The following is a 14,837-nucleotide window of genomic DNA, read 5'->3' as shown; positions in this document are numbered from 1 at the left end:
CAGGGGCAGGCCTGAGGCATGGGACTTCAAATGATAAAGAGCGTTCATGAGGAAGCTTGATGCAACTTGCCATGCCAAGTGAAGGTACAGAGCATAAATCCCCTTCAGAATTCTGTCACTAGATTATGAGATGGTGCAGCAGACAGGCAAATATAGCATGTTAATTTTAGCAAGGTGTTAAAATACACCCAGGGAAGAATTACATTTTCCTTGCAGATCTTGGCTTCTACCCTACTTGTGTAGGTGTTCATTCAGAGCAATCCTATAGCAGGAAGATATCCTGAACGTCTCTTTACCTGACAATGCCAAAGCATGGATTTCTCAAGTTCTCCCTCCCTTCTAAAATTAATTTCTTCCTCTTGAACAATAGGTGTACCAAGCAGTAATGTATAGAATTGATGCTTACAAAACAGCATCTGGTGTCCTGATTTCACAGTTCTGTTCACTTTTCATCTTATAGGACTGTATTGTGTTTCCCAATCTGCTTGAGGCTGGCCTGCTTTTCTATCACCACAAGTTGTAAACTGTGTAGGACATAAATTCATGTGTTTATAATACCCCACATCACTCCTGCAATCCAAATAATGAATGAACACTTCCACCTGTGACAGTAAATTGTAATCTGTTTCCTGAGGGCAATTGTGTCCCAGGAATATGTTTGCCCTTTACGTAAAAACCTCTAAGCCCGTAAACTATTCAGGGTCCCCGACCAGTGCTTCCAGAACATGCTTGCTCAAGTTTTCAGAAGTGAGTGAACACTGTTCAGCCAATAACCACAGAAAATTCCAGCAAAAGCTATTCTATTCATGGAGGGAGAGGCTGAGTACAAACCATGCAGAAAATTCAAACCACTGGGATTTTCAGAGGAAACTCCCAGGACAGTCCACACAATGGGAGGGGGTTATTTCTATTGACCCCTCTCATCACAAGGAGGCCTATCCAATCAGGCCTCTGTTTCTAGCATTAAGCTCTGCACATCCTCCCCTACTATGCCACCTTCTCCAACTTTTCCCTTATTTGGGCTAGAGAGAAGACAAGTCAGTGGAGAATCATAGAGACTAAAATTCCATCTATGAACTCCTGCTACGTCCCTCTGGATGCTAAATCCAAACATTTCAATAGAAGAAAGGACTTTCGACTTGATGTACATGCAAGTCACAACACTTGAACCTCAAGTCACTGAGGAACCTCCACAATCTCTGGCCATGGGCTAGGCTGGTCACAAAGTTCTGCACCTAGGTACAAAAGGGCACTTGTTTTGTTTTGTGAACCTTGAAGGTCTGCAAAATCCAACAAGTAATCATATTTTCAGCAGGAGAAGAAGCTTCAAGCAAGCTCAAGGGAAGCAGTAACAAATGTGTCTTCACTGTGACAAGCTATGCCTATCTCTGATAAACCCAGCAAACAAATGCATTCGTAAAGGGAATGAGCAATAAAGGGTGGGGAAAAGTAAAACATATATGAAAGTAGAAGTATTTCCTGTTTGTTCCAGAAATATTGAACATTCATGGGAAAAAAGTAGACTTTAAGGTCAGAAAAGGGCAACTGTTTTTAAAAAAGCATGTTTATTTAGTGTGGCTCTGCTACTTTCCAGCAGCATCACACCAGGAAGATTTTCATCCAAAAAATCTCAGAGCGTTTTCCAATTATTAAATTTAACATTCCATTGACAAGGTAGTGTAAGGTAATGCTTTTATACCTAGTTTATTGATGGAGAGATTCAGTATCCAAGAACTAAATAGCAAGGAGGAAATCTTGGGAAAAGGACAGTTACGTCCTACCTACCCACTGAGCTAACAGCTACTCAATTTTTTTTCATTTCCTTCTCTGCCAGTAGCTTCTACGGGCCATTTTCATTCCTAAGCAGCTCTAGAAAGTGGGAAATGGCAAACTACCTTACCTGAAGTGTAAAGTTTACAGCTTAAGAACCTACGAAGGTCCACAGACATCTTTGTAATGAATTCTGTTTCTGTAATGAATTCAGTCTTTCCTGGAAGATGGCTAGTCTCTAAAGGGAGACAATAATGAAGTCAAGAAAATATATTTCCAAAACATTTATTGAATCCTCACAGATAAAAGTGTCCAAAAATCTAAAAGATGGTTCAGTTAACCTAGACAAATAGTTCAATGCTATCTAATAGGTCTGACCTGAGGGATAAATGCAATATCACTTCCAGTTATCCTACATCTAGCTCCTTTGGAAATACACAGAATAGCTCATCCTTTTCTGAATTTTGATGCACTTTTGTCCTCAATGCCTTCCTACCAGAGTGAGTTCAACAGCTGAACTACAGTTTGAAAGAAGTATTTCTATTTAGTGTCTGTCCCTTTGTTCTTGCTATAAAATAGGGAAAAATAGAAGTTTCTGACCAAAATTTTTTGTCATTTCTGTCCACTTCTTTCCTTTCAAAGACAAACAGTCGCAATCTTTTCTATTACCCTGCCATCAGAGTTTTTCCGTTTGACTTTGTCATGCCAGATCTTTCTGAACTTTCTCTCATTCTTCAAAAATCTCATCAAAATGGACCGATACCACACCTAATACATTTAGATGAAGCCACATCCTCCACTAAAACAAATGCATTAAACTGTTCTTTACATTGTCCACAGCATTCTCTCTCAGGTGGTGCCCACTGCCTCAACAGCATCCAGGGCTGCATGATAGGCATAATTAGAAATTTTGTAACAGGGACAAGAACTTCCAGTAGGTGATACTTCAAATGCAAATTGAAATATCCATCCCACTGCTCATTCTCAAAGAACATTTTGATCCCCTCTAAGAGGCCCTCACACAGGACACCTCCCCTGGCCACGATTGCTCCAGACAGCTTTGTACTATGCACAAATTTTTGTACTTAACCACTCAATCTCTCTCTCCAAATGTTTCATTGCTACGTTACACAACACTGGAACAAACACCAAACCTTGATGCACCGGCTGTTAGCTTTTTTTCTTTTTTTTTCTGTAAAATTCTTTGCTTCATTTTATTCTAAAGCAAATTCATTTGCTTTATTTTATTCTAAAAGTTTTGATCCAAGACAATGCATTGTTTATCTTTGGGGAAGACCAAAGGTCTTCAGAAAGTCTAAGTAAATTGTCAACCTCCTTATCTGCTAATCCTTCACATATCATGTGGAGAATTTTAAGAGTGGTGAAATACAATTTTCCTTTGGGAGGAAAAAATTCAGGCAGAACCTCCTATATCATCATTTCCCAGGTGCTTCACTGCTTACACCTAATTACTGTTTCAATCAATTTCTCCAGTGTTCATGTAGAATTTATGGCTCTTTAAATTCTTGAATCACATCCAAATCCTCTTTAAATATAGGTAATAACATTTGCTACTCACTAATTGTTCTAAATTCTTTCTATTGTAACTCCTAGTTTGTATCACAAGCTCTTCTTCAGACATAGCAATTTCATAGAACATAATCTTTATAACAAGTAGTAACTGCTAGTAAAAGCCACATAACTAAAAGCTTACTCTTTTTTAATATAATAATTTTAAGACAGTTTGTAGTTAAGTTCCCTTTTGATTAGTATTGCAAATACAATAGCATCTAGTTAGTGTAGGAGATGTGGGGAACAGCATGCATTGAAAGCCAGAACTAAGCAAAATAGAAGAGTATATCAACAAAATTCATCAATGAAAACGAAAATGTCATTTAAAACTTCTTCCTATTAAAATAAACCAAGGTATTATTGGTGTTACAGCTAAATGTTGTGCATATAGTACAATGCAAGTATGTATGACCAATAATTAAAATTTATCTTTCTTAACTTGGCAGAGTCCTTTCCATGGTGATTAAATTAACATGGTTGTTTTTGCTTACCGGCCCAGTGCAACAACCTCTCTATTTATCAAGATCAATAGGCTGCAGTGGTAGAATCTGAGCAAGCACCCATGCCAGCATCATTCCAATAACTGTTTTCTATGGAGATGCCACATCCAAAAGAATCACGTTTCCACAAATCCTACAAAATGGTGGGCTTTTTCAAGTTTTGGTTCACCAAAGTAGCAGTACATGCCTGACCTTAAATGTGTTAAATTCGGTTTAAGATGCATTGGAGCTAAGCAACTTTTCAGTGTCTCTTTGAAAAATAAATTAAAAACAACCATCCCTTTTTCTATACAGCATAATGTATTTGTTTTACAATGGATCATTTCCATCTCCACAGTAGCAGCTGCCACCCAAGCCATCATCTCTGTGCACTCCTAAGCAGCTCCATTTCCAGTTCTAATTGGGAACAGAGATACTTATTGGGTGAGTTCCAGCATGATCTATCATGCCAGAGACAGCTACTATGCAAACCAAAGCAATCCAGCTTCCAAAAACCCTCTTAGACAAACACTGACTTTGCACATAGATTTTTTGTGTGTTTGTTTCTTGGTGCTGTTTTTTTGGAACATAAAAAGTGCCAGAGGAAACGATATATTAGGAGTCCATGAAGTGCTGTTTAAGATGGACAAACCCAAAGATATTACCTTAAGAACCACTGGCTCTTTAAAATCATATAGGTGGTCTAAAAAACCACCTAATTCACAGCAAACAGAACTACTGCTGAGCAAATGCAGCCACTAAGCTCATTAAGAGGATGTGGCAGGATGTGTTTGAAAGTGCAGCGCAGTGGCTCAGCAAGCAATTAAATCCCATGACAGTTTAAAATGAGAATCTATCAGTGTCACAAGAGTGTGAAGCCTCAGCATCTCTGCTGTTCCCACCCCCAGCATTTTATTTATGATGGTGTAGTGGGAACATGGGAAGTCAAAAAGATTATAATGAAATATGCCATATAAAAACCAGATTAAGCCTGCTCTTCTTTTGGGAAATATGCAGAGAGAGAAGCTGTCTGTTAGCTGTCGAGTTTGCAAAAGATACCATCTTTTGGGATGGTGCTCTCTGCCAGCAGACAGAGTGCCCCAGGGGAAATGGTGGTGAAAAACCCAGACTAGCAGCATCCATCCATCCATCCATCATATGCTCATCTCCACATCTCCAAAGCAGAAATATAGCGTTAGAGTGCAAAGGGTGGGGGCAGGGGGGACAGAATCCCTTAAGAGAGAATGAGGAGACAATGCTTTACATTGAATAGCTGGATTTTGCAGCTTTTCAGTATGGGCACAACCAGACTCTCCTCAGCATGTTTGTTTGCTTGCTTGTTACATTCACGGCCAGTACAGTGATTTGTTACTGTCTTTGGAATGGATGCTTTCAAAGCAGTGACCAGAACCAGACCAGGTACACACTAAAGACAGGACGCTGCAAGCCTTGCCCTTAAGCATGCCTCTGCCACCACATTACTGGTCTCCATTCCTCCAACAGCTCTCCAAAACTCTACTTTCACTGCACCATCACCTGCTAGCCCAGGGGCAGATGCTAGAAGCCAGTGCCTTTATGCTCTAATCCTGGCTTTTCACGATCCCTGCCATCTCAGCCTGTTCTCCCAGTGTCACTGCACCTATCTGTAGCAAACTTTCCAGTGTCAGCTCTACACTTCCAGTCCTCTCCAAGCCCGACCCATAGGACCTCCAGCCACTCCAGCCTTTCCTAAAACTGGACTGCTGCTGACACAGCTTCTCATGATGGGTCTCTAAAGCCAAACAAATGCCCCTAGATACTTGCAAACATCAGATTTGCTTTATTTTTAATCCAAGACAGATACAATAAAGCCATGACTGGACTAGAGATTGTAAGGCTGCTCCCTTAACCCCTTCAACTCTCCCTCCAACTCCACCTTCAAACCTCATGCGTGCTGTTGCAATCACAAGGTAAATGGTGCCAGAGTGAGAATGAGAATCAGGTCAAGTAGAAAAATAAACATTTTAGAAACAAGACTACTTGAAAACAAGTATCTGTTTCCTCAGATATCAGTCATTTGGAGTGGAAAGAATAGTTTGGAGGACTATCCTCCATTAAGTGAAAATTCTCTTTATGGGCAGAGCTCAGCTCAGCTCTGTACCCACATGGTGCAACATACTAAAACCATGGGATTCTATACTGCTTTAAAATTAATCTTATTAACACTTGTTGTGAATTTTAGAGATTACTGTGGTGTGATGTAGGGAACACTGGGAGAATGAAAAATCCATAGCACCTCTTACTTCAAAGCTGCTGCTCACGTGGTAAGTTGGGGGAATGGGGCAGGGAGAGAAAGAAAAGAGGTGGAAGAAGACAGAGGAAGATATGATTTGGGGAGACCATACACTTTCTTCAGCCTGAGCATAAACTGCAGAAAAATCAGAGGATAGCTTTGAATTTTAAAATCAGAAAGACAGAAAAACTCTATCAACCCCTAGCTAAAATATGCCTCAGGGCACTGCGACACAACAGGAGGGAGAAATAAAACTGCAAAAAAAGAGCAGAGGCCCTCAAACATAAGGTTAAGTATTGTTTAGTTTAACCCATCATCAAAATGTGGACTTTACAAGCAGCTGTATTTCTTTGGCAGACTAGAATGCCTCTATAAAATCTCACAATAAAATAAAAAACAGCCCTCTTGTTGCTTGTCTCTTAGAAGTTCTTTACAGATTTATTTCTCAGCAAACATATAAATCATTGTCACATTTAATATACTGTACCTGCTTTTCAAAGACTGCCAAATTACAATATCAGACTAAATGCTGTATCAAATAACTACCCTCAAGGTTCAAACTGTAAAAGAATATCTCCTTTCAGTAACATTATTATAGCACTCACTTGTGTTCATAGTTGCTCTTGTATTTGGGCTCTAGATGGACTCAGACAAAGCCAGGACTTCAGCAGAATCAGAACAAGCAAACACTGTAGATAGTATTGGGTGACAGACGCTGGATAACTGCTGCAATTTACAGAAGGTTCCTGAGTATATAACCTATCCTTCCAGGCTTTGCACCACCCTTACATGGCTTCTGGCCTATTATGGAGTAATTGAACAACCTGGTCAAGCTATCTGCCAGTAGTTGTACAGGTAGACTCACACAGATGGATGGGTCTTTGGCCTTTTGATCCACCAGAAGAACCAGAAATTTATTGTCCACTACCAAGAGAGCTATCAGCCACTCCCACAACGCGCAGCCTGCAGATACTAACAGGGAGTGGGCCTCTGCTGCAACCAACAGCACCATTTCTGTACGTGACAGCACTGCATCTAGCCTCATACATAAACCGTACATAAGAACAGCCATACCTTAACCTTGCTACAAATTCTGTGACATTTTGCATAGCGTCTCCTCTTCCTTATCAAGGATGGTGGAGAGGATACCTTTAGTAGCAGATAAATCTCTGTAATGCAGTTATCTCTCAACTGCAGTGCACACGCATCCCAATTAATTCAGACTGGGCCTAGCAGAGCCGGCATTAAACCAGAGCTGATAAACCTGCCAAAGCCAATCTGACTCCTGCAATATTCCTAGGAGCCTTCACTGCACTTTCTCCTACGTGGAATTGCAGGGGGTTATTTGCCTGAGTGCAGAGCTCAGCCCTACCTGAGTCCATATGCTCATGGGATGCTGCAGCTCAGTTAACGAGGCCCTTCTAAAGCCCAAAGTGCTAGGGAGCAGGCAGAAACACTCAAGAAGCTTGAAGGCATCAGCATGGATGCAGCAGGGTTTATTAGTGCTGCTCAGCTAGACTACAAGTGTCCTGGCCCTGGTACTGCATTTGTGCCTGCAGAGCTCCTTCAGCACCCACAGCTCACTAAATGCCAAACCTGCATAAACACCACTGAGGAACAGAAAGGCAACAGCAAAGTGACCAATTATTTTAGCGAGGAATAGGAAACAACAATTTTAGATGATACCCTTGTAACTGCTGCTGTCCTCCTAAGTGATCTCGAGCCTAACAAAGGTACCCTCCGTGTTGCTGTTATCTGTCAAGAGGAGATAGTTTTCATCTATCCTCTAGGATTTGGTAGACTTGTTTAATATTCAGAGGTATTCATACATTCAAATAAAATGCATCAAAAAGGCAAGGTGTTCTCCCAGGTTCTCACAAAACCAGGTTTAAACACTTGTTTTTTTCTAACCAAGAAAAACACTGAACTACTTCCACTCAGTGGCCAATTCATGGTTTCCAAAGAATGAGGATAGTATTTACTCATATGGTTAGACGCATCTGACAGATCAAGATATATAATTGAAAAATGTTATTATAAGGAAAGCTTACAATAGAAAAATAACATGGGATTCTAGTAGGGATCCCTTCAGAAATGGAAAAGAACAAAGCAAATCATCTACTGTGATGCTCAGATCTGTTGCCACAAAAAAAGGCAAGGAATTCCAAGAGGCCTATAAAACGTTTAGACAAAAAGGTGAACTCTAGAATTAATAACAGAATGGTAAACAGGAAGATTAATGGCACCAGAGAAAATGCAGATGGTGAAGCCCAGCCTGCAGGCTCAGCAAGACTCTGAATAGGGAGGGGGAAAAGGCAAGGTGTAAACAAGGTGACCTTCAGAGCCACTGGAATGCCTGCCAAAAGGCCAGCCAGAGGGCATCCCGAGACACAAATGTGCCATCTGGGGAAGGCTGTCTCATGACAGCATGAACAAGATTTGTCTTTTTCAAAAATTGCAGGCAGGCAAAATGAGTAGCAGCAGAAAATCTGACCATTCATTTGAAAGGAGTACAATTAAATTCACAAGTTAGAAAATGACGCTATCTGATTTGTAAGGAAAATAAGAAAGGAAGGCTATGGGATTTTTCTGAATATCCCCACTCACAAAGGTCTTGTGCCCACTTATAAAGCCTGCACAAGCAAGGAGTGGGGAGGAGAAACTGGTTTTCACTAAATGTTTTTCTTGAGAATTTATGCTTTTCATTTAGAATAAAAAGGAAAAAAAAAGAAAAAAAAAGGAAAAAAAAAGCACAAACTGCAAAGCAGTCCTTTAAACCCAGGATGGTATAAATTTTCTCCATCTTGGCATAAGCCTGTTTGCTCCAGATGGCATATTTGGATCGGAAGCAGGTAAATACTCCTCAGACACATCTCTATGTCCAATACGTGCTTTTACAGAGTTCCCTTGCTCGCTCTTAGTGCTTCACTGGGCCTTGAATCTCCTAATAAGCTTTGAGCATGCCTGGAAGATCTCAATTCTTTGCCTACAATAAAAGTAGGAGAGAGAAATCTACAACAGTTCTGCAGGGGAGCCAGGCTCTTTCAGACCTGGTGCTTAGATCACTGAGGTTAGTGAGGAAAATTAGAAGTAAATGTAATCACACATTTATTAAATACGTCAATCATACACCACACTGGGTAGTGCTAACAGGAGCAACGCTATCTCTAAATAAGCCTTCTATAAAGTAAGCTAAACACATTCTGTTATGATACCCAGAGGCAGGAATTTTAGGGGAAAATGGAGTAAGCAACCATGTTACAGCCCACTGTGGAAACAAACCAGACCCTAGCTCTGGGAATCCAGCACAGGCAGTGAATTCAAATACCTCTTTCTTTTCAGTCTGGTTCGAAGTAGATCACAGCTGAGGATTTCAGGCAAAAGTGGCCCATCTGAGTTCAGTACTAGAGTCAGTTAATTCAGTGCTAAGTTCATAAGCAAACGTATCAGAATGTTTTTGATTACGATAGGTTGCCTACCAACTGCAATGAAGATATTGTCATGACCTCTAGTTTCACAGCATGAATTACAGGTGCTGGATGAGCTTAGGCAGTTTGTGCAAAGCTTACACAGCCCCAACACTGCTGTAACAGGCAGGCTAGGCTCAAGTGAACTAGTGTTTGCTGACATGAGCTGCCAGCACAGCTCTTGGGCATATACTTGGGTACATACTGTTTTCCAAATAGCCCCATAATGTGACTCTTCCAATTGCTGTTTGAACAGAATGGGGGTGAAGAGATGAAGCACACATCTGAAAACACTAAAGCGGCATTGAAAAAGGAATCAGGAAGGGCAAGGGAAGAAAATAAGATGGAGGAAAGCTATTGTGTTCCTTGTCCTTGCCTACTGCAGCTAAGCTATGGCAGACTTGTTCTAAAAACTGCCACAGAAAACTCTGAAAAATGAAGGCTCTGGGCCTTGAATTATCCCTTTTCAAATATTTCTCTCCTTTCTCCATTCTGCTAACAAAAAAAAAAAAATGCTGCAAGCTCCTGGATCCTAAAAACATACATTCTTGGCCATTTTCCACAGCTTACAAAATACAGCAAGAATAGATGATAATGGGGAAGTAGGAGAGAGAGGCATACCAAGGGAAAATAAAGTGAAATAGAGAATAGTTGCTCTCCTCTCCTTTCCCCTGCTCAGCTTTCATTTCCCTTTGTTCATCTAACATTGAACCAAACTAAGCCAAAGGAGCTGCCGTGCTGGGCTACAAGATTGATGGCTGCAGGCAGACTCCACAGTGAAGAGACGGATGACTGGTCATTTCCCCGATGCTCTGAGAAACATCCATCCTTGCAGCCATGCTGAGCCCATTCGTGCTCCTTTTGAAAAGAGAGATAAACACAGGCAGCCAGAGGCACCTGAGTGTCCTTATTCCTCAGAAGGACACAGTTATACTCCTGGGTTCCTGGAGAAGGTCGCTCTGTCCATCCCTGAACATCTGGCTGTGGGATTTGCTAACTCTCTCCCCCCCCAGCAATCATCCATCTATTAGAGAACAGTGCAGGGTGGAAGAAAATGGTGAAGAGAATGGTGTGACAACCTCATCAATCTACAGCTACATGCTAGGCTATTTAGTTTTCTTTACGCTATTTCTAAAATGGGGGGTGGGGGGAGCTACTGGTATGAAAGAGTGAATTGTGGAAATGGCAGTGTGGATTGGAGTAGGTCCTTATGACTATTAGAATGTTGTGCATGTACTAAAGCAGTAGGGAACTAATTAAGATTCAGGATTGAAAGGCAAAACAAAAAAGTTGGATGCACTCTGGTTCCATCTGTAGCACTTGCTGAGAGTTCAGATGTACTTGAGGCTTTATCTTCAGCAGAGGGCTATTTTTTTCTTATTTTTTTTTTCCCCATTCAGACATTAAAAGAAAGCTCCCCAGAAGAATATACTGTAAGTATATTTATAGTGCCATCCCTACTATAGCAGCTTCAGAGGCACAAAGCGCTTAATCCTGACTCTTTCTATTTAGTTAATAGTATCTTTGTTTGCTGATACTGTATTGGTCTATAGCATTGCTCACAGATACAGCCTCTGTGTTTCCAGTTCTCCTGCCACGCTGCTATCTCACTTAGGCACTGAGCATTACATGGCAGATGTACCCACAGCATCATTTACAAACTCAGCATCACTGCAGAAATTCCTACAGCTATGAACTTCACTCTGTCAGCGTAGCATATATCTGTAACCGTCATTCACTGACATTTCACAAAGCTAATCATGACAATATAAAGGCATTCAGCATCTCTTAAAAATACAAAGAAATGAGCCACTTGCGTAGTGCTTAAATGTACTTTTAGCACTAACTGTATGCTTCAGTTTTGAAAATTTGTTTTTTATTCCTTCATGCAATGCTTTTTACTTTAGGCCAACAATAAAAGAATTTTCTCTACAGCTCTGCAGGACATGCATAGGTTTTTAATCATGGTCATACGTGTTCCTAAGAAATCTATCCCATACTTCCTCAAGGTAATTACACACATTCAGAAGTCCACCATAAGTGAAGTTTTCATCCTTTCTCCTACATCAAGAACCACAGCCCTAGCTGATGTAAATTGCCTCTCGCTATAGACTTTAATGGAGCTGTATTCAGCTACAGCAGCTAAGGTCCTGGCCTTAAATCATCTTGTTAGTTTAAGGGGAAATCGTGCTCCAAGTGCAACCTAAGTGAGATCTCTGGTCTGGAAGACGTCGCACAGAAAAGCCATATATATCTGTTCTGCACTTTACTCCAAATGTACACTGCATCAACTCTCTCTCCACCAAGGAGATTATTGTTGGGAACAAATTCCGTGGCAAATGCCAGCAGTGTCTGAATTCTGAAGCATACAATACCTGTAGTTTATTAGACAATCAAATACAAAACACAGGGAATACAGAAACGATTTGAAATCCAGTAAAAACACTCTTAATACCTTGACAATTGCAAGGGTGCAAAATGTTTACCCCAGAGAATGGGAGTAACAGACAAAACATCCACCAGGGAGGGTGGTGGAAGGTGCAGGGATGAGGGAGAGGGCACCACCACGCTTTTCATTCTACTCTCAGCAAATCTGTAAACCTTGGGTTGTAAGATCTCACACTGGACTTTATATTAACATTCATTGCTCTTCACTTTATATACACACCAGAAAAATATCACCTGCTAGACCTTTTATAATATTTCAGACTACAAAACAATTTAATGTGCTATGTGCCAGGAGAACAATAAAATCGAAGAAAACTTTTTTAAAAGTCGTATTTTGAATGCAGTGACATTCTATGGTGTTTATTTTTAAGTATTTTCTTAAGTAAAACAGTGCACACATTCTATTAAGAGGTAAATCTAGTAGCCCAGCGATTTTATGGGGCTCTATCTTGCAAGATGCTCAGTACCAAACCTGGAAGTCTGGTCCAAACAATTCTTCTACGTGTAGATTTGATTTTAAGCATGTGGTAAGTCCCATTAATTACAAAAAGATCACTCATGTTCTTAAAGCCCAAGCTCAGGTGCTTTCCTCATCTGGAGTTAGACAGCTTGGCATCTTAGAAGACTAAGCTGCAGGGACTTGATCCTATAAAGCCCTGTTCACGTGATTATCAAAGAACTCCAAGGATTATTCACACAAATGCACAAAATAGATGCTACACATTCAATAGAGGATACACATTTCATAGGATCTAGTGTCCAGTACACGCATCTGAACTATTCTTGCGTTTCACAAAAGTCCCTTTGCCAACACAGCTTACTGTTTTTAAGGAATTTGTACTGGCAAGAAAAGTGCCAGGAAGTTTGCTGGCAAAGCTGCTCAGGTTCAGCTCTAGCTGCAAGCTTGCCACAGGACAGCTTCCCACTGTCCCTCCACTTTGCTGGAAAGCAGTTGATCTGTGCCATGAGTGAAACAAAACCACTGGTAGCAGTAGTTCCCCAGGTATCATTACTGGGCACTTCCCCAGGGTCCTCACAGCCCCAGAGGGGACTGCTTTGGCAACCCATGTCTTGCCCCCAGCACCTGCTCAAAGAGCACTGACATTTTTTCAAAGCCACCTTTTCTCAAAGAGTATAATCTTATCCTAAGCTCACCGACAATTCCCCCTTTTTAAGGTTAAAAGGCATTTATTTCAGAAATTAATAATTCTAATGGTTACTTAAAGACACCAATGTTAACCTCATAGCAAGGGGATAAACCCCACAGCATTTTATCTCTCCAGTAGGAATAACATCTCCTAGAGACATTGCATTTACAGTCAGGCTTTGGCAGCTTAGGAGGCACACGCTGAAAAACCTCTTCACAAAGACGCTTCCTAGCAGCCCGATGTAGGTCAAACACAGAGTAGCCAAGAACAGTGGAAGAACAAAACAATGGACTGGATAACACAGGAAAGGGGATAGGACCACACGTAAGCACCCGCACAAGCAGTCTGGGATATCTCAAGCCAATGTCATCTCAGTTGCCTCCAAGCTTTCCTCACACCAGTCACACTGCAGAGGCTGTGAGTTCATCACACGACTCACTCCTTCAGTTTAATGGCCTGCTACAGTAATCTAGTTGCCCCAAATCATTTTCAAAACAGCCTGACTCCAAAGTCACCTAACTCCATTTTCACAAATACATTAAAAACACAGCTGAGACTACACGCCAGTGGAAAAATCACCTTTAAGTGGCTGCCAGGCTTCTGAACTCACAACAGCCTTGTGTGGGGTCACTGTGTGCAGTCTACATTCTCATTCTCAGGGACAAGACTCAGAAAGACAAAGATTTAACAGTTTCCAAAATTGCTTTATCTCATTTAGTTGCTACTTCTGCCTTAGCCTAACCACTAGCTGCTAGAGCCAGAGGGGTCTGGCTTCAATAGGCTTTTGATCAAAATCCAGAGAGGTTCCAAAGCCCAGTGGCTTTTGCAAGCAGCTTTCTCCTAATTATGCAAACTAGCTGAGCCACACAAGAACCAAGAGTAAACCCAGGTGATTCATGTGAGCAATCTTAGCTAACCAACACAGTTCTCACGATAAAATTGTGCATATAAAATACTTGCAGTGACCTGTTCCAGATCCCACAACTGAAAGAGAAACTATTTACACAGAGTTAATCCTGCAAACTTTAGTAGTGTAAGAGCAGAGTGGAGAAGCAGTAATGTTTTTGTTTTCTTGACTGGACTATTTATAGAATATTACTTGCTTTTCTAGAAATGAGTCTGTTTTATACCTGCAAAATCATGAAATCCCATTTGAGGGGAATATACATTCAATTTCATCCTTAAACCTACTGAGCTAAATTAGCTTGCATTTTAGTATACACGACAATGCTCAACAAGGACAATACATGAACTGAGAGAGAAGTCAGAAGTTACCTCAACCATAGCAGTCACACAAGGAGTACAGAAGGCCAAGTTGCCAGTGGCCAAAGTGAAGCAGGAAGAGTTAAACTGCACAAAACTTGAGATAACTTTCTAAGGTTTAAGCTGCTCAGCCAGCCTTATGAAAACTGACACAACAACTCACCTACACTGAGTCTCTTTATTTGTATAAATGGACATGTAACAAATTACTTGTTGTCTTGGCTATCATAGTACACATACGCCCAGGTTTTGCACCGGCACTGGTACACTTTCAGACCAGCTGTGCAAGGCTACATGCTGTTGGCCAAAATGCTTATTTAATGGCACTTTAATGGCTTGGTCAGTGGTAGACTTTATTCAGACATTCCTTTTTATTTAAGGATCTCCCCTACTCCTCCCAAGCTCTCTAAAAAGATTT

The 14,837-nt window shown here is 40.9% G+C and overlaps 1 protein-coding gene across 9 annotated transcripts in view; it reads right to left on the bottom strand.

Moving 5' to 3' along the window:
• The window catches only part of DPF3 (double PHD fingers 3), a 191,807-nt gene that overhangs the window by 73,727 nt on the left and 103,243 nt on the right, over nucleotides 1-14,837 (bottom strand). For 5 of the 9 annotated variants that reach the window (XM_040700566.2, XM_025150554.3, NM_204639.3 and 2 more), the window contains one exon: nucleotides 1,901-2,008. The exons of the other annotated variants lie outside the window; for them this stretch is intronic. In XM_040700566.2, coding sequence (XP_040556500.1) covers nucleotides 1,901-2,008 — 108 coding nt within the window. The remainder of the gene's footprint in view (nucleotides 1-1,900; nucleotides 2,009-14,837) is intronic. 9 annotated transcript variants of the gene reach the window in all.

Source organism: Gallus gallus, chromosome 5, assembly GCF_016699485.2.
Source record: "Gallus gallus isolate bGalGal1 chromosome 5, bGalGal1.mat.broiler.GRCg7b, whole genome shotgun sequence".
In the NCBI taxonomy this organism is placed as follows: Eukaryota; Metazoa; Chordata; class Aves; order Galliformes; family Phasianidae; genus Gallus; species Gallus gallus.
The sequence above is the reverse complement of the archived record's forward strand: the minus strand, read 5'-3'. Positions and strand labels throughout refer to the sequence as shown.